The sequence below is a fragment of the Tenrec ecaudatus genome, chromosome 8 (assembly GCF_050624435.1).
Source record: "Tenrec ecaudatus isolate mTenEca1 chromosome 8, mTenEca1.hap1, whole genome shotgun sequence".
Taxonomy (NCBI): domain Eukaryota; kingdom Metazoa; phylum Chordata; class Mammalia; order Afrosoricida; family Tenrecidae; genus Tenrec; species Tenrec ecaudatus.
In genome coordinates, this window is record NC_134537.1 from 106,598,623 (window position 1) to 106,622,193 (window position 23,571).

General features: G+C 45.4%; 1 protein-coding gene across 1 annotated transcript in view; it reads left to right on the forward strand.

Annotated features, from left to right (window-relative positions):
* POFUT3 (protein O-fucosyltransferase 3) overlaps positions 1–23,571 on the forward strand; it is a 112,687-nt gene that overhangs the window by 10,014 nt on the left and 79,102 nt on the right. The window contains exons 2-3 of the mRNA XM_075556712.1: positions 619–970; positions 7,851–8,145. Coding sequence (XP_075412827.1) covers positions 890–970; positions 7,851–8,145 — 376 coding nt within the window. The 5' untranslated portion in view covers positions 619–889. The remainder of the gene's footprint in view (positions 1–618; positions 971–7,850; positions 8,146–23,571) is intronic.

The window sequence follows — 23,571 nt, forward strand, 5'->3', positions numbered from 1 at the left end:
TAACTGTTTTCCACTAAAGATGTGATAAATTATAATACTATAGAAAGCAAGAATACCAACACTTGCTAAACATTTATTATGTGCCAAGACCTGAATAAGTGTTTTACTTATCCCATATAATTCTCACAATAATTCTTTGAGTCAGTGTTATATTATGTGCATTTTGGAACTTAAATTATGGAGAGGCTGAGGTAAACCAGCTGGGAAGTTGAGATTTGAGTCCTGGCCCACTGATGTGAGAGATTATTCTTTCAACCACCATAGACTGCGAGAATTCCTTGGATGAAAGAAGAAACAGACAATTCAATGGAAACAGGATTGGTAGCTTTGAGACTGAACTCTATTCATATGTCTGCCACCTCTATTGGGCTGCATGGCTTTGGGCAAGTCATTTCACTTCGTTGGGCATAATTTCCTCATTGATCATGGGACATTAGGCCTACGTGAGATTCCCTCATTGATCAGTGGGGCATTAGGACTACGTGAGATTTCCTTATTGATCAGTGGGGCATTAGGATTGCATGATCCTTTTAGTGTTTCAGTTTCGGGCTTCTCTATGCAGGAGTATATTTAGAAAATCTTCTGCACTATGGCTGAAAGATTATTCATTTGTTACAGAATTTTCTGATGCCTGCTGCCTTCAAGAGTCTCAAGCTGCTCTGGTGCTGGCTCAAGAAGACAGCATGCTGTTCTCTCTAGATGCCAAGCCAGGCACACCCAGAACCTCGGCATTCAATCCTTCATGGAGTCCACGTCCCAGCAGGAATGGCAGGGGAAGAAATTGGCACCCAGATGGTTCCTCTGCGTGAAGTTGTGGCAGGATATGGGCCGACTCGAGAACACCTGGTAACCAGGCTTGCCCTCTGTCAGTCATCCAGTGCAGGGCAGCATGGGGCGCCTTTGGAGGAGGAAGCTGCTGGCATCTTGCCTGGGCGTCACAGCCACTGTCTTTCTGCTCGTCACACTCCAGGTACCAAGAATTGAGGTGGCAGAGTGTTCATTCCTGGGCATTTGCCACCTCCCCACACCCACCCATTCACTCAGAATTCCAAGGAGTTCACATTTCACCCAATTTCTCAAGACTGTGGGCTTTCTAACTGTCGACAGCAGGGAAAGTACATTTTAAAAGCACTGTAAGAGTTTTAGTGAGTGGGTCTGTCCAATAGCAATACATCTGGGGTTCTGCTGTGACTAAAGTAGTAAGCTTGGCATGGACTAGGACGAAACATGCTCCGTCTATTTTGTTGGCTCTCAGTTGGATGACTTCCTCAGTTTTGCTGTAGTTGTTACATGTGAATGACACAATGGTTCTTGAAACGGCAAGGACTAGTCTGAGAACAAGGTACCATTCATTTATTTTTGCAACAAGCATAACACATACAGCATACAGTTTTGCAACCCATGCAACTCTGTCATCCATTAGATTCCTGTGCCTGCTGTGTTATATGCATATATGTTATTTACATGTGTGCATTGTCTGTGAAAAATACAGTAGTTGGTAGTAAGTGCCGAACACAGCTGTGTGCATTAATCAGTTTGTCATTGTTGACATATACTGTGAGATGCAAGCCTGTTAGGCTTAATGAAATGAAACATTCCTCCAGCCTTCCCGCCTATTCCCTTTCATGAATATGGTGTGGTGAATTACTTAATATGATTCTTCTAGTTGCAGTCTTCATGAATGCCACAAAATGACTTATGCAATAAGGTTCTGTGACCACCAAGGGACTGGACAACTTGCTGTTGATGCAAGTAAAGTCTATGAGGCCTGTGATTGTTGAGGGTATGTGCCGACTTGGCTGCTCCGGGATTTTCCAGGGATTGGCTGTGTGTTAGGCCTGGCTGACTAGAGAAGCAAATCCAATGATACTCATGGGTGTAAGAAAGAGCTTTATATCAAGAAGCTTTATATAGCAGGCAAACACCCCAGCCCAGTCTAACTCAAGTCCATAATTCCGATACTAGTCCATAAGTCCTCTTCACATTCACGCAGCCACGTGCAGTGATGCAGAATGCAGGAAGACCACAGGCTGGTGGTTGCAAGGTCATGTGGATCCAATGGCACAGTTCATCCCAGGACTCTAGCAGGTCTCAGAGTGGTTTTCCAGCAGGAATGTGAAGACAGAGAGAGAGAGAGAGAGAGAGGCCAGCCTCCAAAGAGCCATTTAGCTCAGTCACATCTCCAAAGGAGGTCACTGAGACCTGATTGACAAGCTAAACTCCACCCATATCTTTTAAAGGTGCCATGTTGACACAAAAAAAGACTTTCACGGGCAGTTATGTAATGATGTAATTTGGCAGTTACATAGAGACGTAGTCACTCTCCTTTTTGTGTTTTTGTGAAACTGTCCTCCATTTAAGAAAATCGGATGCAGTTATCCTCCAGTCTGAGATGTGTTGTGAAGTCTTGTCTCTACACCTGTGGCCATAGGCGCCCTGGGGTGTAGCGGGTCTTGAGTTGGATGGCTACCTGCAAGGCCAGCACTTTAGCTCCAGCTGCTCCGTGGGAAAAAGGGTGGGCTTTCTACTCCTATACACAGTTCTAGCCTCCGAAACCCATGCAGCAGGTCTACCCTGTCCTAGAAGGCCGCTCCGAGTTGGCATTGACCCAACGGCAGTGAGAGTTCTTTCTTTTTTATGCCCTTGGTTATGGTTTTATTTGGACATGAGTATCTGTTAGGCAGGATTAGGGCGAGGTGTAGCTTGAGTCTTACTAGAAGGTGAGACTCAAGTTGCCACCGTTACCATCCGTATTTAAGCCATGCTCTTACTGTCTTGCTCCAGAAAAGGGGGTTTACTTGAAGGCATGATAGATGTATGCATCGTACTGACAAAGTTCCCGGCTTGTTTGCTTCTGGTCTGTGGCTCTTGGGTCAGCAACATGCTATCTAAGGTGCAACAAGAGGAATGAGGAACAATCTCCAGCCTGATGCTTGGGACTGGTCGGCCTTCGCAGCCAGGCGATCCATTTCCTTGACAGATTAAGAATTCTGTCAGACGTACAAGCGAACTATGGACCTCAAAGCCAGGGAGGAGAGCAGTGAGCGGAAAGGGAGTACTTGGTGCCGGAGACGATGGAGTGAGACAGCGATTTGGGAAAGTTGAACATTTGGGGCATCTCTAGCCTCTACCTTTGGAACCAACTGTGTGCCAATCCTTATAAAAGTAATTATTAGCTCAATCATTTCTTCTGGACTTCCTTTGTTTATTTAAATTAAAATAAAACTTCCACAGGGCTAGCTAAAATATAGACATAGCTTTAGATTTACTTTGCACGCACTGAAGTACCTCAAAGTCACAAGGAGTTTAACAGATGATTTGGGCATGAGGCATGAGGTTGTGGGAACTACGGAGTTCTCTGGCCTCCTCACACTCTACAGCTTATTCCTCCTCTTTGGTTAGGATTCAGCGAGGCAGTGCTTATACCATCCTGCCGGCGGACGGACAGCCTGATCATATTGGGCTTCTTCCACCTCTGCTGCCAGAGGGGGCTCATATGAAGCACTTGACTCTCTTCCCTGTCCGTCTTGAAGGTACCCAAGTCCTGCTTGTGAAGTGGGGACTGTAGATTGCTGCTGCTTTTCTATGGGAAATTAAGAGACCGTTGATCATATTAGACATTCTCCCTGGCACTGTTTCCAGCCATGAGTAATGGCTGTGTCTAAGTTCATAACTGTCTTTTGATGTTGGAATGAATTGCCGTGTTCTGGGTATCATGTCACGTCTCAGCTTCCAGAGCATTAGAGGTGATGTGGTGACTGGAGGTGAACCTTCGTTGAATCTCGGCTTCTGTTTTGCTGCTCAGAGTGTGGTCTGGGCTGTCTCCCAGTCCTCACACACACATCGAATGACTCCGTGGTCAGTGTTTTAGAAACTGAAGAAGGTATGCGTATGCATACATGCATGACCTTTCCTGGTTGTACTGATTCATGAACTAGGCAGATGAAATAATTTGCCACATGAGTTGGGAAAGGCAGGATTTAATAAAAAATCACGGTATGGATTCTATATTATTTTAATAATAGCAATCTAAACACAACACAAATGACTCCAAACAGTGTAGTTCTGAGGAGGAAATGATTTATCTCAGGCACCTTTTCCCCACTCATCCATAGCTATACTTTAAACTATGATTTGTGAATTTTTGGAGTGCATACTTATCTTTATCTACTTTCGAATTGTGCTTACTTTTCAACTGCTCAAATAATTCATGAATGCCTTTGGCCTATTTTAAGGCAAATCCAGGACATTGTATCATTTTTGTTAGGGTATGATTTGCTATAATTTTATGCCAGATGGGAATGTAAAAAAATAATATAGCTACAGTACTATTATAACACCCAATAAAAGGAACAATAATCACTCAGTATTATCTAATTCCCAGGCCATGTTAACTTGTTGGCAATTATCCAAAGGAATCTTTTTGTAACTGGTTGGCTTGAATCTAGATTTAGGCCTTTACATTTATTTAGCTGTGAATCTTATGTTTGCTTTTTAATAAAAGCCTGTTCTGTCCCACTCTATCCAATGCCATGGCTTTGTTGAAGAATTGGGTCATTTGTCCTTTTGCTTTCCCCACGTGTTGGCTTTGGATGATTTTATCCTTGGGCCTTTGTCCATGGTGTTCCTCTATCCCCCATATTTCCTACCACCTGGTAGAGATATCTGAGGCAGAGATTATTTTAAATGAAAGCGTTTGACAGAATCCCTTCTCTTTGAGGCAGGCCCATTGCTTGGAAAGGAACATAAACCTTACAAAGTCGACATTGGTCAGAAACTTAGGGCAAACTTTCCCTGTGAGGGATATTCCATCTGTCCTTAAACACCACCCCCCCAAGTTGTTTGTGGGGAACTGCCACGGGGACCACGTGAAACCTCGTCAGGCTTTAGCAGGGAGGAGAATCCAACTCCACACCAACCCAAAGCCCATTGCCACAAGTCTTCACATTCTCCCCCCATTCATTCTTCTTTACCTTATTCTGATACCCGCCATCCCATGGAACTCTGCTTCTCTGCTGGGTTTTAGAATTCCTCATAGACCGTACAGGTGTGGGGTTTATTAGGGACGCGAACAGGTTATAATACATTAAGGACACAGTTCTTTCCCCATGTCTCAGCATGCTGGAAGGCCTGCCTCTCACTGGTCCTAGGCCTCTCGTTCCCAGGCACGGTCCTTCACTTCTGCCTCTGTGGCCCAGAGAGTGTGCCCCTGCTCTGCCTCCTGGTCTGGGTGCCCTTCCTCCGGTCTGCCTTCTAGTCTCGGTTCCATGGCCTCTGCTGCCTCTGCACTTCAGACAGAGATCTCACACTTGCTCTGATCATGACTCTGCCTCGGCGATGGCTGTGGGAGTCTTGTGGCTGCCTCTGGCTGCCTCCCTTCTGTCGTACTCGGAAGGATGAACAAGTGAACAATCTCAAGTCAGAGTGCCCTATACCCGAATTGCATGTTCTCGCCCACTCCCAGGGTAGGCATTACAAAGCTTATGGAGAGAAGACTCACATGCAGCAATTTAACTTCATCACAGTTGTATGTTGGAAAGAGAAGTGAGATAGAAGGGGTTTTCCAAGACCATCGAGATTGCTACCAGGTTCTAGAGTCTCATCTTTCTCCTGAGTGACTGATGGGCTTAAATGCTGACTTTGTTGTTAGCAGCCCAATACTGTACCCATGCGGTCGCCAGTGACCCCGCAGGGTAGAATGCAACTGCGCCATAAGGTTTCTGAGCCTGTACATTCTTACTGAAGCAGACAGCCTCAGCCTTCTCCTGTAGAGCAACTGGTGGGTTTGAACCTGCCTTTCAGATCGCAGCACAGTGTTCAGCCCACTGTGCCGCCAGGACAGGTTGCGATCACAACAATGCTGAGAAACCTTTTGTCCCCGTTAACTTTTACTTTCGTTTTAAATATGGTTGTGTTCTTACAATACTGAATCTGTTGTACATGATTTTAAAAAGCTAATGCCCTCCCTTACTCCTTTTAGACTGCAACTTGACTTTCATTTAGGGGGTCTTACTATTCTTTTGGTCCGAGACCCCTTGGAGAATCCAGCGGATGCTATGGCCCTTCCCCAGCAATTCAGACTCCATGGGCCTCGGGAGCAGTTAAAGAGCATTGTTTCTAACACCAAAAGTCGTGAGCATTTACTAGACTCACAGCCCTTGGATGCTGAAAAGGGGGCAAGGGCCACACCGGGACTCGTTCTGGTTGACTAATGGAGGAGTTCAGACATAATATTTTTATAATGTCCTCTCACGTAGCCTTAACATTTTATATAAAGGCAGTGCTATGTTTCTATAGGAGTCCTGGTGGTGTCGTGGTTATGCATTGGGCTGCTAACTGCAAGGTTCGCGGTTTGAAACCACCAGCTGAGCCCCAGGAGAAAGATGAGGCTTTCTACTCCCATGAAAAATTATAGTCTTGGAAACTCTCAGGGGCAGTTCTGCCCTACCGGGCACCGAGTAAGTGGTTCCATGTCCCCACTGCCCACCAGATTACTGCTCCTGCCTGCCTGAATCCAAGGACTCAGGCTTGGAGTAGCTCAAAGCAGATGAAAGATGTGGTTTTAAGTGGAAGGACTAGATGCTCCGTATCCACGTTCTGTTGCTGTACTGTCGAGTTGGGCAAGGCGCCTAGCTCCCCACCCCAGAGAAAGCAGAATGAAGTGCTGTTTGGCTCGGACCCATCCTCACAATTGTGTGGGAGCCCAGTGCCGCAGCCACGGTGCCAGTCCAGCTCAGAGTGCCTTCCTCTTTCCCCCGACCCTTGCATGTTCTGTGTTGATAATTAGAGCTCAAAGAGTTTCTGAGTTAAGTCACACGTCATTGGATCTATTTTCTAGTGGCTGTCAGAAGCATTATATCTATTCATGCATGACTTCTTTAATTGTATGAAAAATAAATCAACTGGTAATTTACAACTCATTTTCCCCAGAGAATAATTTGTACTGATAGTTAGGTAATAGCTGTGTTTACCATGGATTTCATTTAAAGGCAAAATTATTTCTCTATATTATGCATGTCTAGGAGATGGAGAAGAAGCGTATTTCTTGGAAGTCTTAAGCAAAATTTTTAAGCTTCTCTGTTGGTAGACACTTGGAAGCTGTAGTAGGTCGATTAATGAAGCTTCCTGAAACATTCAACTCCGGAAACCCCATTGCAGGCAAGTGGATTCTGACTCGCAGCACAGTGGAGAGGCTCCCTTCCTGGAGCTGTAAATCTTTCCAGGAGCCAAAAGCCTCACTTTCTCAGAGCAGTTGGTGGGTTTGAGCCTCTGACCTTGTGGTCAGCAGCCCCATGCTTTACTGACTGTGCCATCAAGGTCCCTACATCCCTGTACTACGTTAGCCTGTGTGGTGAACGGGACTTTGCAGATGTGAGTCGAGTTATGGGTCTTGAGATGGGCAAATGTCCTAAAGTATCCACGTGAACTTCCTCTAACCGTATGAGGCCTTCAAAGCGCATTCGCCCTCCGCTGTGGACAGAGAGCGCTGACGATGGAGATGGGGCAGAGAAGATGCCAAGTTGTTGTCTTTGAAGATGGAAGGGGGGCACCAAGGAATACAGGTAAGGCTAAGAATGGAATTCTCCCTGAGAGCCTCCAGAGAGCACGGTAGCTCGGCGGGCGGGGACTTCGGTTTTATGACTGTGAGATGGGTGTGGCATTTCTAAGGGCAAGAAGGATGAGGGAGTCAATCTTTGCTGTTTGAAGCCACTGGGTTTCTGGTCGTTTGTTGCAGCAGCAGCAGCAATCGCAGTGGAACACTGCGACGGAGGCCAAACCATCAGGATGCATGGGACCTGAGAGCGGAAATGAGGTTCTCTTCCCCTGGCAACATTTGTCTTCTCTTCTAGGTGGTGGTTGAGCTGGGGAAATTTGAAAGGAGGAAGCTTAAAAGTTCCAGCGGGCACAATGGACATGCGAACGTAGAAGAAGTGCCCAAACATCTCGATCCATTTCTTGAGAACGAAGCACTGCCCCTGAATGGGAAAAAGCCACCTGGAACTGACAGCCACCCCGTTATGCTCTGGTGGTCCCCACTGACCGGGGAAGCCGGAAGGCTGGGCCAGTGTGGGGCAGACGCTTGCTTCTTCACCATCAATCGCAGCTACCTGCAGCATCCCATGACGAAAGCCTTCCTCTTCTATGGTAAGCAGGGCCGTGGCGGTTGCCTTTCTTTCCACTGCTCTGCGCCCGGACCGGTTTCTCAGGATTACTGTGTCAGTGCCACTCACGGGTGGTTCCAGACACCAGTCCTTGAGGCTGGAAGTCAGGATCCCATGTGTCTGCAGGGCCCTGGTCCTTCTGGAGGCTCTGGGGAAAGATCCTCCCTGGTTTCTTCCAGCTGCAGGGTCTGTGTCTCTTCTCCGCATCTTGTAGGACGGACCCTACTTCATCCTGTATGACTGAGCTCAGGCTAAGGAGTTGTCTCTGTAGACACATGCTTTCCTCCTAAGGCCACACTCATAGGAACAAGAAGTTAGGATTTGGAGAAGACAAATCTGAAGGGAGCGTTGGTGGCGCTTCTCTTGAGCACAGGTCTGATTCCCTCTGCATTTGTTCCCTAGATGGCCTGCGCATTTGGCAAGTACTTTCAGTGCGTTAGCATGACCAACTTAGGGGGCGTTGGCTGGGCCTCTGGGCAATTATGAAGGGAAGTGCTATTTCTTCCCACCTTTTTTTTTTTTGCCGTTGTTGCCATTAGGCACTGTGCTCACTGCATTTGACATTTAGTGTCCTGGGTATTGCTTACACTGCTGACAACGATTCTGAATGTCACCTGTGATAGCAGCCAGGAGATTTTGATTCCCGTAACAGATGTTTAATTGGGCCGAAGTCAAGCACTCAAGCACGATGTCTTTGATTTCATTAGATTAATCAGGAATGAAATTAAGAGACTGTTTAGCACCAGCTTTCAGGAGCATAGTGGTATTTCTCACTTCTTGAGTATGACTGGATAGCATGCTGGGACGGAAGGGCAACCATACCCAGGGGTAGGTGGAGTTGGCAGAATGCCAGCTGCAGAGTTAGAAATATTGGGCCCTGGGAGATGATGGTAGGGGTGAAAGGAAATACAAATTAACAAGATGAGCAAGGTGAATCCATTATGTTACAAAGTCAGTGAATGGAAACCTGATCCCAGGTGGATATGACTATATGTGTATATGTGTACATACATGTGGGGGATCTAAAAGTCTTGTGGAAATATTCCATTATCTTTTCATTTAATTTTTTTCCACCAACTTTTGAAGCCTTCCAATATCAAGAGCTCTGGCAGCGCAATGGTTAAGTTCTTTGACTGGCTGTGGGCACCCACGGACAGTGCAGTGGCCCTGCAGAAGACTGGGTTGGAGATTTGTTCATGTAAAGATTCCAGAAAGAAAAAAAAAAGAGATTCCAGATGTGAAAACACGGTTGGGCCCCTGTCCCGTGGAGGTATATGAGTTGGGATCACCTCAGTGGCACGAGGAGGGTTTCAGTTTGTGCAGTTCCTGGTATTCCCAACAAAACATGTCTCAACCGGCCGCTGCCATCAGTGGGCGGCTGCAGACAGAGTCTCGCAGTATACATGCATCTTAGTGTCCTTACGGTGATTTCCAGAGAAGGTCCAATCCAAACGCTGGCTTGCTGGAAGATCTACGCAGGCAGCTAAATTCAAGCCAAAAAGGCCAGCTCTGGAAGGTATGGTATGGTGATAATTTTTTGGGATTCCAAAAAGGGTCATGTTGATAGATTTCCTCAAAGGACACAGGACAAGCATGAGTCTCATTGGGAAGAAGTTTCAAGAAATGGAAAACTGTACTGGTGATAAAAAGATAGCAAAATGGAGCCAGAGAGTTGTTTTCTATCATAAAAGCACACCTGCTCATTCCGGAGGAGAGCTGTTCTATGTTATGAGAATTTTGTTGGGGGACCTGCCTCATCTACCCTCCTGCCCTGATCTTTCGTGTACCTTCAGACTTACTTTTGTTCCCCAAATTCAAAGAAAATTTCAGAGGAACGCAACTTGAGGCCTTGAGCACGCCAGCTTGGAGGCTGTGTAAACGGAAGCATGTAGCACACTCTGGGGAAGGGTCAGAGAGGTGGAAACCCCGTCTTCAGAAGTGTGTCGACCTCGACGGAGGAGACATTGAGAAACAGCAACTTCACACTTAGACTTTTGTTTTTGGTTTTGCTTAATAAAGGTTTCTATGTTTTTATAGCATTCTGACTTATACAGGTAGTCTCTGATTTATGACATTTTCTAATCACCATGAATCACACTTTAGACTTTTTTTGGGGGTATATCCATCATCAGTAATATACAGCATTTCAATGTGTGATTTGCTGACATTCATTCCCAGATGTTCACTCATAGATGTTCAATGCTATGATCTCTAAAGATACTAATAATAAGCTTTTGAAAAATTGAGATACTCAATTTATGTCAGAATTAACTTAAAATAGAGGAGTTGTCAGAATGTAGCCCTCTCTAAAGTTAGGACTACTGTATATATTGATTAAACAGATACTCTAAAAACTCATTGCCATCATAATGATTTGACTAACCGTGATCCTATAGGATAGAATAGAATTGCCCACAGTGTTTTCAAGGCTGTAATCTTTACAGAAGCGGATTTCCATATCTTTCTTTGGAGGAACAACTGGTGGTTTCAAGCCACCAGTGGTTCATTTAATAGTCGAGCACATTAATGACCACTAAGACTCCTATATATGGGTATGTGTGTGTGTGTGTGTGTGTATACACACGTTTCTGTGTGTGTCTCGGTGCATTTCTTTGTCTAGTGATGGCTTTGGGAAGATAAGAGTGGAAAGAGTGGAAATTAGATCCTTTCAGGATTCTCCTTAAAGGTAAGTGGGATAAGATAGAAAATAGACCCAGGAGAAAGAAAGTCATACATGTGTCCTTCTAGTTGGCGGGGGCTGCAGAGCAGTGAGCACCAGGCCCTGGTAGCGGTAAGGAGCCAGAGAATCCCAGGTGTCACCTCTGTCCACGAAAGTGAACCAGCATAGATTTGAGGAGTGGAGGCTGTTTGTACAGGGCCGGGCGGGGACCTCCTGCTGAGAGGAGAACAGTCACCTGGACAGGGCCAAGTATTGATTGTGAGCCATTTTATTTTGGATCCTCCCGAGGCGATGTCATATATAGTACTGTGTGGTATGATGCCTTCCTAAAGCTCCAAACGTTCTGAAACACAGCTTCCTGTGCGTATTTTGGATAAGGGATTGTGGAACACGAGTGGTGTTTTGAGAGGCCATGAAAGTAAATGTTTTTGAGTTTAATACGCCAAACTTTAGTGGAAGTGCCTGGAAATCTTTCCATTATACATGAAAAAGTATAGCTGTAATGGCCACTTCAGAATCCGTAGTGGAACCCTGGAAGCATAGTGGTTGTGAGCGGGGCTGCCACCTGCACCGTCAGCAGTTCGAAACCTCCAGCCGCTCCGCGGTAGAAAGATGAGGCTTTTTACTGCCTATGGTGGTCTCAGAACTCACAGGGGCAGTTCTACCCTGTCCTCAAGGTCACAGGAAGTCGAATGGACTTGGTGGCAGGGACCTTTTCCCAACGTGCCCCTCACGTGGAGCTCCTGGGCGGTACAAGCACTTTGGGCACTCAACCGCTACGAGGAGGCTTACACGTCGGCAGCTAAGCCACAAAACAAGCAGTTTGAAACAGCCAGCTGCTCCGAGGTCGAAAGATAAAGCTTCTAGTCCCATAAAAAAGTCCCAGGCTTGGAACCCCCCCGGGGCATTCCACCCTGCCCTATAGGGTTGTGATGAGTTGGACTTGACTCAGTCACAGTGAGGTTTGTTTACTCCTGAGTGAAAGATCGGTGGTTCTAGTTCACCCCGAGGTGTATCAGAAGAAAGGCCTGGTGATCTACTTCTCCAACCACTGAACACCCTAGGGAGCACTGTTCTACTCGGATACACACGGGCTCCCCATGGGTCAAGGCTAACTTGACAGAGACTGGTTTTGCGTACTTGTCACTTAGTGTGAGAAAAAATGTATTACAAGTATATTTGAAACCCTATTTGAACCTCAGCCCTAGTGTCATTCCATTTCCCACCTTCTTACCCCAAGGGAATCATGATCCTGAAGTTGGTTGTCATCATACACACATACACACCAGGGGACTTCACAAACTTATGGAAAAATTCCATGATCTCTTAGCTCTATTCTCCATGCGCCTTTTGACATATCCTCATATACATACATATATGTATGCACATGGAATAATGTAAATAACATACATTGTTTCACAAGCTTTAAATAACTACATACATCGTATTGATAAAACTTTCTTTGTAAAAACAAACAAGCAAACCAAAAAACCCCAGTTTCTTTGTGTAATTTGTTTTATCTTACATGTTTTGTGAGTTTTATCAACGTTGAAGGCGGTTTGGAAGTCTAGTATATGTTGTTTAGTAGATTATACTCATTTATAGTATTCTGTTGTATTTAGGCAACAGCCTTTACTGAGCCACTTTCCTGTTGGACATTGAGAATTTTTAAGAACAGCTGTGCCAAGGCCACAGTAAGTCATCATGTACACGTGGGAGATACTGGGGCTTCTAGGCCTATTAGTGGGATTGTGGCTGGTGTTGTGGAGTCTGACTCCTGGGGATTTGACTGTGTCAGAGTAGAAGTGTTCCACGGGGCTTTTAGGGTTGTGACTTGTGATAGGTAGTTTATTGTGCCAGCCTGGCCGATAAACACATGTGGGATTCATTGAAGAGCAGAGAGAAATGGCTTGGCGAGCCTCGCCTTTCTTGTCTCTTGCTCTTTGATCATCAGCCCAGTGTGCGGCTGCCTTGCTTGTTCTGTGCCTCAATTTGCAAGCTACACTACTTGTGGGACACCTAACCCATGGACTGTGTCGCTGTAATTTGAGGTTCCTTTGATACCTGCTTTGCCACGCGACTGGAGAATACATTGCTTGAGCTGGGGACTGTTGGTCCTTGTCATCTGGCTGACTGTTGGTGACCTGCCTTGCTGTTTGCTGCCTGTACCCGGATAGCCTTAGTTGCTCTACAAAGGACTACCTGGAGACCCTCAAGACTCGAAGGACTGCCAGTGTCTCACAACTGACTCACGGGAGTGAGTTGCATTGAGCCATTTGAACTGCTTTATAATTAACTGTTTATTTCCTATGTTATGTCTATCCATCTACATATATGTAAAATCATTAGTGTCCTGGTTTTGGTTCTCTAGAGAACTCTGTTTAACAGATGATCTTTTGAAAGCAGATCTCCAGCGCTGTCTTTTTACGTCCCTTTCTGACAATGACTGTGACGTTACCTAGCTGGTAAACCAGTATCACAGATGGTGTTTTACAGACAGTCTGTTAAGTGGTTGAAAAATTTTAGCATCATACATACACATACAGCTCCTATCTCTAAATAACATAATGATCTTGTTACATCTTGATTTTTTTTGGCTTCGGCATTACTATTGAAGACACCATGGAGATGAATATTTAACTCTCTTAGGAACGTTGGGTTGCTAATGGAAAGGTCAGTGGTTTGAAGCTCCTTGGGAGAGTGACAAGGCCGTCTGCTCCCTTAAAGGCTCACGAGCTCGGAAGCTTCTATGAAAGAGCTAATGATGGCCTGTCGGCCACCGTGAGTGGAACCATGCGACCACAAGGAGTCTTCTCGTTCTAGCCCTGTCTTCAAGCTCAGTAGCTCACCTCCCACACCTTATGCAAAAAATGAGATCTTTCATTGGATTAGTATTCCGTGTTTATGATCACCAAAAAACCCCAAACCCAAACCCATTGTTGCCTAGTTGATTCCAACTCATAGCAACCATATAGGAAAGAGTAGACTTGCCCCTGGGGATCAAAGGGGTGTAAATGGCTGGTGAGTTTGAATCGCACTTGGTCCCTGCATCTCCAGGCCCCTTATTTACATCAGTCTGACGATAGAAATTCCACTCATGGGAGCCATACAATAGATGAAGCTTATTTACTTTCCCTGTAGAACCTGCTGTTTTCATGGAAATAGTTGCTACAACAGGTATTTTATTAATTTCATCTTTAAAAAAATCGCACTAGACGTATTCTGACCTGCTCTGGGGAGATTCCTGTGCATTTCCATTGGCCTTCCTGCTTTTTGTATACCTAGGTGTCTTCTCTCTGGACTGATAGCTGGTGTTTTCTGACAAAGGTTTGGTGTTGTCTGACAAAGGTTCGTGGAAGGTAAGTATTGAGAGACTTTGAATGTGTGCAATTTATTAGTTGGTCTCAGTGTAGAATTCTAGATTAGACACTATTTCCTTTTAGATTTTAAAAGGCAATTTCTCTCTATCTTCTACTGCTGAGGAACTCCAAGCTATTCTGAACCCCCACACTTTGGAGCTCCCTCCCCCTGATCTGGAAACACATAGACTCTTCTCCTTTGAACGTTTAGTAATGACTGCCTATTTCCTTTTATGGAGATAGGCATTTGTATTCAAGTGTCTAGTGGCCAGCATATAAAAACAGAGAATGTTTAACTGGATGAATTTGCCAGCACTTGCAGCCTTGCAGGCTCAAGGGCTGATTTGCTGGAAGAAGCTTTTCTTCACAGATACTTCCAGATACTTTTTGGGGCTCAGCACACTAAGAAGAAATTCTTTCTCTCGGACAGATTAACTTCCAACTAAATCCCTAGGAGTCCGATGTGTCAACCAGAGTCGTTTGTTTGATATTTGTAAACTCTACCACAGATCCTGTGACTCTGCAGCTTTTAAACCCATCAGCGACTCCCCTTGAGAACACAATACAAATATATGCAGTTTTTATCACCTTGTGGTATTACAAGGCTTTCTGTGATCTGATTCCAAATTCTCTTCCAAGCATAAAGTCTGTGAACCTACCCTTTAAACTCCACGTTCAAGCATCAAATTAGGGTAATCAGCATTTTAGGCATAAGCCACAAGTGAGCCTAAACTCAGTAGCAATGCTCATTCAGTATCTGTTTCCTATAATATCCTTTCCTATATTTGTCCTGTCAAAATAAGCTACAAGAAATTACCATTCGGTTGGTGATATGGATGCATACTACATGTTCTAATGCCAAAGATTACTAGCCTAAGATCAAAATAAGATATTTACTCACTGCCATAAATCAGGGCTGTCACATACAGGCATGTGCCATTGAGTTGATTTCGACTCATGGTGACCCCGTGCGTGTCAGATTAGAACTGTGCTCTGTAGGGTTGTTTTTTTAATCGTTTTATTGGGGGCGCGTACAACTCTTGTCACAATCCATACATCAACGGAACCAGGGAGGTGTGTCCATAGGTTGCCCTCATTCTCTTGTAGACATTTACTTCCTATTGAGCCCTCCGGACCCTCCACTCATAACCCCCCAGTAGATGGTACATTGCTATCACTTTCATCTCTTCTGTAGGGTTTTCATGGTTGATTTTCTGGAATGAGATCGTTAGGTCTTTCTTCCAAGGCATCTCTACATGAATTTGAGCTTTCTGTCGGCAGTGGAGCCTGTACTCCAGTGTCCTAGAAACACTAAGCAAAACCCTAAGCCAATCTGATGGGGGTCTAAAGCAGGAAGAAGAAAACACATGTGCTTGGAAGAATCAGGAGCAGCTTTATAAAACCTTTGCATAAAAGGGGAGAAATTGGAAATAAGCCTTGGGGGAGACTGGGATTAGAGTACATTGGGAACTGAAGGCATTTTAGAAAAGCATGTTGGGGACACGGAGGTCGAACATGGCGGGTAGTAGCTGAGGGGGGCGAGGACATTGGTTGGCTCTAGCATTGTTGTGTTTGACAGAGAGACAAAGTCTGAAGAATATATTAGGATCACATCATGAAGAACCTTGGACACTGGTTTAAAATTTTGTATTAAAGAATGGTGTTAAAAAGCCCCAGAATATTGAATGACTTTTAAAAAACCATCTCGAATAACCATTTTTAACCCTTCCAGTCAGATGACGCCTTGGGCATTGTGTACGTATGGGGCATTGTGTACGTATCTCCTGTGTGTCCTTTGAGCATCGACTACTCAGGATTGTTGCCTGGTGCCGTTGAGTTGGCTCTGACTCACAGTGAACAGCAGAAGGAAAGCCTGCCAGGCCTGTGCCCTCTTAACAGTTGTTCCTGTGCTTGTGTCCGTGGCTGTAGCCACCATGCAAATCATCTTGTTGCGGGTCTTTCTCTTCTTCACTGCCCCTCCACTTTAGCAAGCCTGATGCTTTCTCCAGGGACGTGTCTCTCCTGACAAGATGGCCAAAGTACTCGAGACAACATCTCGCCATCCTTGTCTCTAAGGAGCATTCTGGCTGTACTTCTTCCAAGACAGACTTGGAAGTCCATGGTTCTTGCAAGATTCTTTGCCAGCACCATAATTCAAAAGCTCAATTCCTCTTCGGTCTTCCTTATTCAATGCCAAACTTTCACACGCATATGAAGAGACGGAAAATGCTGTGCGTTGGGTCAGGCACACTTGAATCCTCAAAGTAGCGTCCTTGTTTCACAGCACTTTAAAGAGGTCTTGTGCAGCAGGCCTTGGCACAATATCAGTCTTGAGGACAAAGATGATACATAAGGTGTCTGGCATTTGGTCTTGACCCCCGTGGATGATCTGTTCTTTCCTACTAGAGTATCAACTTTATTCATATTCTGTCACTATCATCAGTTCATCTGAGCACAGTGTAGCAGGCATTCTGACAATATTAATGCAGACTAGAGCGGTAGAAGGACGGAGTCTTATCTGCTCTTTGTGAAGATGAGAAGGCCGAGGCTCCCGTAGGTTTGGACACGTGTTAGGATTACAGAGGTCAGCAGCACAGTTAGGAGGAGAACCAACATTTCTTGACACCCGATCAAGCACTTTTTGGATTCTGCCATATTTGAATGTTCACTTGTGAGGACCGTGGAACTGAGATGCTTGGTTTTTAGGGGTATGGTGCTTCGGTGGTAGAGTTCTTGTCTTCCTTGTGGAGGCCTGAGATTGGTATCTGGCCGGTGAGCCCATTTTCAGCTACCATGTGTCTGCCAGTGGAGCCGTGGGTGTAGCTGTGATGCTGAACAAGTTTTAATGGGGCTTCTAGACTAAGCTTCCTAGGAAGACATGCCTGGTGATTCCTGTCGAAAAACAGCCCGTGAAAACCCTGGGGAACACCATGGTCCTATGTCTTGTGTGTGGGGTGAGTGGGAGTCAGGTTTGGACCCTTCTGAAGTTTAATATTACTGGGCTTTGGGAGTGGTTTGCCATGTGTGGAATTCCACACACTGAAGGAGAGACTCAACTCATTAAAATAGGATGGTGTGTGGAGCACAACAGAATGAAGACAGTATCGTTTTCAGGCTGAGAGCTCCGAATTCTAATTAAGGAGGTCGCTTAAAACCGCAACTGAGGTCCTCGTGGAGCAGGACTCAAAGACAAGGCAGACAGAACGAGGAACTGAAGCTGGCCTAATGAAGGGAAAAGCAGACTTCAAGGACTCTGTGACCTCGAAGCGGTTGCACACTGGAACAGTTGTGGATTTGTCCGTTACCTTTGTTAACCTAATTTCGTTTTCTTTTCCCTAGAAGTGATCCATTTACTTAATATCAACACATCTCTGGAGGTAAGAGAGACTTTCCCGAGTGGTTTTAATGAGCCATTTGAGAAAATACAAGGATTTAGCTACATTAACAATTCTCTGAACCCCAAACTAAGCAGTTACAAGTGAACAGATCCATTTTTTTCTAAGCCAATGGCCCCTGAAGTGACTGAAGAAACTGTCACCTTAGTGCTTTTGCAACATAATTCTGAGTTTCTGAACAGTTCTCTTGGAAAGGGCTCCTCGTGAGGGAAGGGGGAGTGCTCCTTTTGAGGGGAAGAGTAGAGGAATACTGATTATTTTTTAAGGGTGCTTATAAATAAAAGTGTTAATATATTTTGAGGGGGGCTTCAAAAATTCATGGGACAATTCCATTGCCTTTTAAGTCCATATTCCCACGAAGTTTGTGAACTCCCTTGTAGAGGCGCAGGGAAACAGTAGACAAGGCTGCTGGATACTATATCACTTGCTCAGGAACATGGATAAGAGGCACTTCAAGGAAGCCTGGCGGTTACAGAGAATTGGTCTACCGCCTCAGGTAACTGCCATTGGACCTAAGCGTCATAGACTCCGTCCTCCTCCACACCCTCTTTAAATTCTGCAAGTAGGGGCGGGGGAGGTTGCCATCTTACAGTTACATTGGTATCTTGTCGTTCCATTCCAACAACCAGCAGTCCACTGTCTCTGTGGAGTCCCTGTTTGCTAGGCCCTTTCCTTGTGTTGGAGAGGCAGAGACAGCTAACAAGTTCAATTTCACATGATTAGATTACAGCTGATTCACTAGCCACGTGGATAGATTTTCTAACGCTGCCACACTTTCTCAGTGCGGTTGTATGAAGTCACTTGTGAGTGAGTTCTGCTGTTATCATCCAATTATGTGCTGATCCCTACTTATTTTTTCTTCAGAGGCTGACTTTCTCACAGGTCCTATGCACTGAAGGGACCCCCCCACCAGGGTGGTGCAAACAGTTAATGAACTTGGCTGCTATCTGGAATGTTGGAGGATTGAGAGCACCTAGAGGTACCTTGGAAGGAAGGCCTGGTAATTGACTTCTGAACTATCAGCCCCTATGGAGCACAGTTTTACTCTGACACACACGGAGTCCCCATGAGTCTGAATCATCTCATTGGCAACGGCAACTGATAATATAATGAATGTAGTTAGTAGGTAACTATTAATTGCATGTCAGATTTATTAAGACTTGGAAGGCAGCAAAGAAATAGCAAAATTGGAGTGTTTGGGTAGTAATGAAGTTGAACACGAAAAGGAAGGTCATTCTGTGATGCTCACCCTCCCACTACAATCGCTGAAGACAAAGTGGGTGAACAAGCAAATGTGGTGAAGAAAGCTGATGGTGCCCGGCTATCACAAGATATAGCATCTGGGGTCTTAAAGACTTGAAGGTAAGCAAGCGGCCATCTAGCAGAGAAGCAACAAGCCCACATGGAAGAAACACATTAGTCTGTATGATCATGAGGTGTCAATGGGATGGGGTAACAGGCATCAGAAGACCCAACGTGTGCGCGCGCGTGCGCGCGCACACACACACACACACACACACACCATATTGTTGAGAATGAGGGGGGTCAGAACAGAGATCCCAAACCCATCTGTAGACAATGGGACATCCCTTACAGAAGGGTCACAAGGAAGGGATGAGTCAACCAGGGCACGGTAGAGCACCAATGAAACACACAATATTCTCCTGGTTCCTTGAGGCTTCTACCATCATGACCCCATGCTGCCTTTCACCGAGGGCTAGACCAGAGCATGTACACAGGTAGAGATAAGAACTCCTGACACATCGAATGCAGGAACAGGAATGGGAGGAGGTGATACCAGGAGGGTGTGGCGAAGGTGGGGGACGGAGGGGAGGAAGGAGAAACCGATTAGAGTGATGACATATCATACACACACCCTGCCCCCAGCAGGGGGACAAACAACAGAAACCATGGGGGAAGGGAGACAGCAGTCAGTGTAAGATACGAAAATAATAATAATTTATAATTTATCATTGGGTCACTGGTGGGGAGGGGAGAGGAAGGGAATAGAGGAGCTGATACCAAAAGCTCGATAGAAAGTAAATGTTTAGAAAATAATGATGGTGACATATGTACAAATATGCTTGCTACAATTATGTATGGATTGTCATAAGAGCTATAAGACCCCACAATAAAATGATCTTTTAATAAAAATATAAAAATAAATTTAAAAAATGAAAAGGTCAAACTATATATATAAAATCTCAAAAATACACAGAAAACTTCACTGCCATTGAGCTTATTTTGGGCCATTGTGACCCATTGCTCATAATTATGGGGTATATTATGGAAGTTAACAAGTTACAATTCCGGTGAGAAATGTGCAGGATACAGTGTTGAGTCAGGACAGTGCTTTTTCTTCCCATGCTGGCAGACAGACCCCTCTTTGTCTTTCTGCTTTATCCTGTAGGATGTCCTTCTCCAGGGGCTGGGCTCTCCTGGTGGTGCATGTGAAATACAAGCGATGACAAGGAGCCCTGGTGGCCTAGTAGTTACATGTTGAGCTACTACCTGCAAGGTCAGCAGTTCGAAACCACCAGCTGCTCCTCGGGAGAAAGATGGGGCTTTTTACTCCCATAAAGAGTTACAGCCTCAGAAACTCACAGGAGCAGTTCTACCCATCCTATAGGGTCACATGAGTCAGCATCGACGTGGTGGCAGGGAGAGAGACAAGAGATGAAGTCTCATCATCCTCGGTTCTAAGGAGGTACTAACTACATCTTTCAAGACAGCCTTGTTGGTTATGATAGAGACTCCACTGACTCTCATGATGCTTGGTTTGACCAGCTGTTGAGTCGGGAGTAATTCTCTTTCTTCTGACTTAACCTTCTCACCAGCCCTCTTCTGTCCTCTCTCTTTGCCCCGGCCCCCGGTCCTGCATCCCCCTTTTTTAGGCCTTTCTTGTGTAGGACATGAAGGAAGAGTGGAAATCACTGAACATTTGTAAATATTCCTCAGTTGGCCATAAGCCTTTAAGAGCCAGAAGGCAGGCACTCTCCTGGCTGGCACCAGCGGCAGGCCAGTCGGCAGATTTCATTACTGCCCTGTCAGCAGTTGGGGCCAATGGAAGTGCGGGCACTGATCCATTTGTAGGAAGTTTCCCTGACACCCAGTAATCCTCGGAGACTAGCTGGCAGTTCCCCTCTTCAGAGCAGACAAGCACATTTTTCCCCTCTTCAGAGCAGACAAGCACATTTTAGGAACAGTTATGTATCTATCTCTCACAGGCATGTGAAAGAAACACTTTCATTCTTTCGTCTCCTTGTTGTTCTTAAATATTAAAGTAGTGTTAAGAATAAGCTTTAAATGGAGGGGGTAGGCAGAGCAGACCCTTTGCTTTCCCCCTTCCACAGTCACTGTTTGGTCCATGGCATTTAGATTGTGCCAGGGCACAGATTCAAGTCTTTTTCCTAGGCTTTGAGAGAGGGGCCTCTCGGGCTAGGGGGACAAAATAAGCCAGTATCCTTGTCTCCCAACTGTCTTTGATTGATATGCTTGCTCTTCTTCTGAAATGCTCTTGAAATGTTCACAGTATGATTGCCGTGCCAAAAGAACCCTCTGAAGGAAGTCACCCGGGAATGAAGATAAAGTGAAGTGTTTTAGGAAAGCTACCACTATTGGGCTGGAGAGAGTAATTTAAATAGATTCACCAGCCAAACACTTGGCAAAATGATAGTGTGGATCAGTGTGAAGTGGTCTGTAGACGTCCATGTCTTGGAGGATGAGCATGGTGAGACTTCTTGATATGACTCTTCAATCCACGTCTGTGTAGCTCCCGCCATGGGAACAGGGTGTGAAACACTAACCGAGGGAATTAGTGGGCAGAGGAATGCAGCATCTCGGAAGCAGAAGGAAGGAATTCCCGAGAGCGTGAAGGCGGAAGAGCCGCTCAAGGAGCACGGTTGAGATCCCTGCCTGACGTGGTGGAGGCACCGGATGCCGCGCTCCACTGAGACCAGAGCTGAGCGAGGAACTGTGGCACAGAGCTCAGGGGCAACTCCAAGGCCGAGGCTGTGAGGCAGAACCGTGGATGGGCTGCCTGGCCACAGAACCAAAAGGGAAGCAACCCTGTAATTGAGAGGCTGAGGACCAGGTCGAGATACTTGGCTGACCGATGACAGATGCTTCTGTGAACCAAAGCGCATGGCCTTCACGTTTATGTCCTGGCTGTGCTAACTTGTTAACTCTGCTAAGCAAACCCCATCGTTGTGAGTGTTGTCTGCGAGTTCTGTGTGGTCACCACAATGGATTATTGAACCCAGCAGAGAAGTAGAGCACTGTGGGAGGAGCCGTTTGTGTTGGACTAGGGGAAAGGGAGGGGACGAGGGAGGCAGGCATGTCTGATCCCTGTCTTTTGACCATCAGCCATGGTTGGTGTGGAGTTGGACTCTCCTGGGAGAACCCAGTGTCAGTGAAGGTCCCATTTTTCTTGGGAGAAGGTGTAAACTGTAGTATCTGTTTCAGAGAATTTGAGAGTATCTCAGAATGTATCCCTCATGTTCTTCATTCAAAAGGGTTTCAAAAATTAGTGGGAAAATTACATGATCTCTTAATTTCTTGTTCCAATAACCTTTAAAGCTTCCTCGTGTATCTATAGAAGTGACTGACACCTAGCATACATTTATGATGTGCGCAGCTTGGTGCTAGGTTCTGCTGTTATAGTAGTAAGCAGACCCGTTTCTGTCCTTATGGACTCTATGGAAATATGCAGATAAGGCGGTATCAGGGATAAGCTGTAAGATTTCTTCAGAGTGGTCAGAGACTTGAGTAATGAGGGGGAGACATTCCTGTGGAGGTACAGAAAGCATATTCCACATACTAGAATATAGGACGTAAGTGCCCTCAATCAGGGAAGATGTGCTGGGAGGCTTGAAAAAAGACCATAATGGCAGGAATCCTGATTGAGAACGTAGTAGTGAGCTGAGATTTCCACGGGACACTGGAGTCAAGTCATAGCAGCTTCACACTATAGGCTAAATCAGCGGTTCTCAACCTGTGGGTCACTACCCCTTTCACAGGGGTCACCCGATTCCTAACAGTAGCAAAATTACAGTGACGTAGCAATGACAATAATTTTATGGCTGGAGGGATCACCACAACACGAGGAACTGTATTAAAGGGTGGCGGCATTAGGAAGGTTGAGAACCACTGGGCTAAATAGTTTGATATGTTTTAAGTGTTATGGGAAAATATCAGAAAGTTTTATTGGAGGGTCATTGGTCTTTTAGTGTTGCTTTGATTTATATTTTTAAACAATCCCCCTGGCTTCTCTATGGAGAATGGATTGGAGTATGAAAATAGAAGCAAGACACGGGTTTTGGTTGAGTGGAAATGATGTAAAGGAGACCAGGCTTCCTGGGTAGGCAGAGACTGGTCAATCCCCCCAGGACTCTGGCCCTCTGGAACGGAACTCACTTCCATACGAGAGTAATGTCAACACCCAGGGCCACATTCACTGGGGACAAGGTTAGAGGTGAGGAAAGCAGGAGGAAACGCACTGAGGTGCTGGGATTGGCGATGGTACATTAGGGAATGCAGAATGTGTAGGGATTGTCGAATGTAAATCTACAGTCTGCTCAGTAAGCCTTCACCTAAGTTCACAATAAAAAGTCTCGAAAAATAGAATAAAGTGGAGATGATGGTGCCCAGAATGAGTGTTGGAGGCAGTGAAAGAGAGAATGGATGCCTTTTAGATGTGATCTTAAGATAGAGCCTGCTGTCTTGCTGGTAGGTTAGTGGTACTCTTTTGGTGTATATATAGGTGTCAATGAGAACAATTAACATGCACATCCATTTAACTCTCTTGGTCTCTCAGACACTTTGCTCAACCTCCTGTTACCAGCTTACCACACTCTGATGCATAAAAGACACCAATGCAGCTTTTCATTTCCGTCCTGACAGGTGAAAAAAATATGTCAGGAAATTATTGATCACTAAATATTTTGCCTCTGCTGGCATATAAATATTTAATCCTT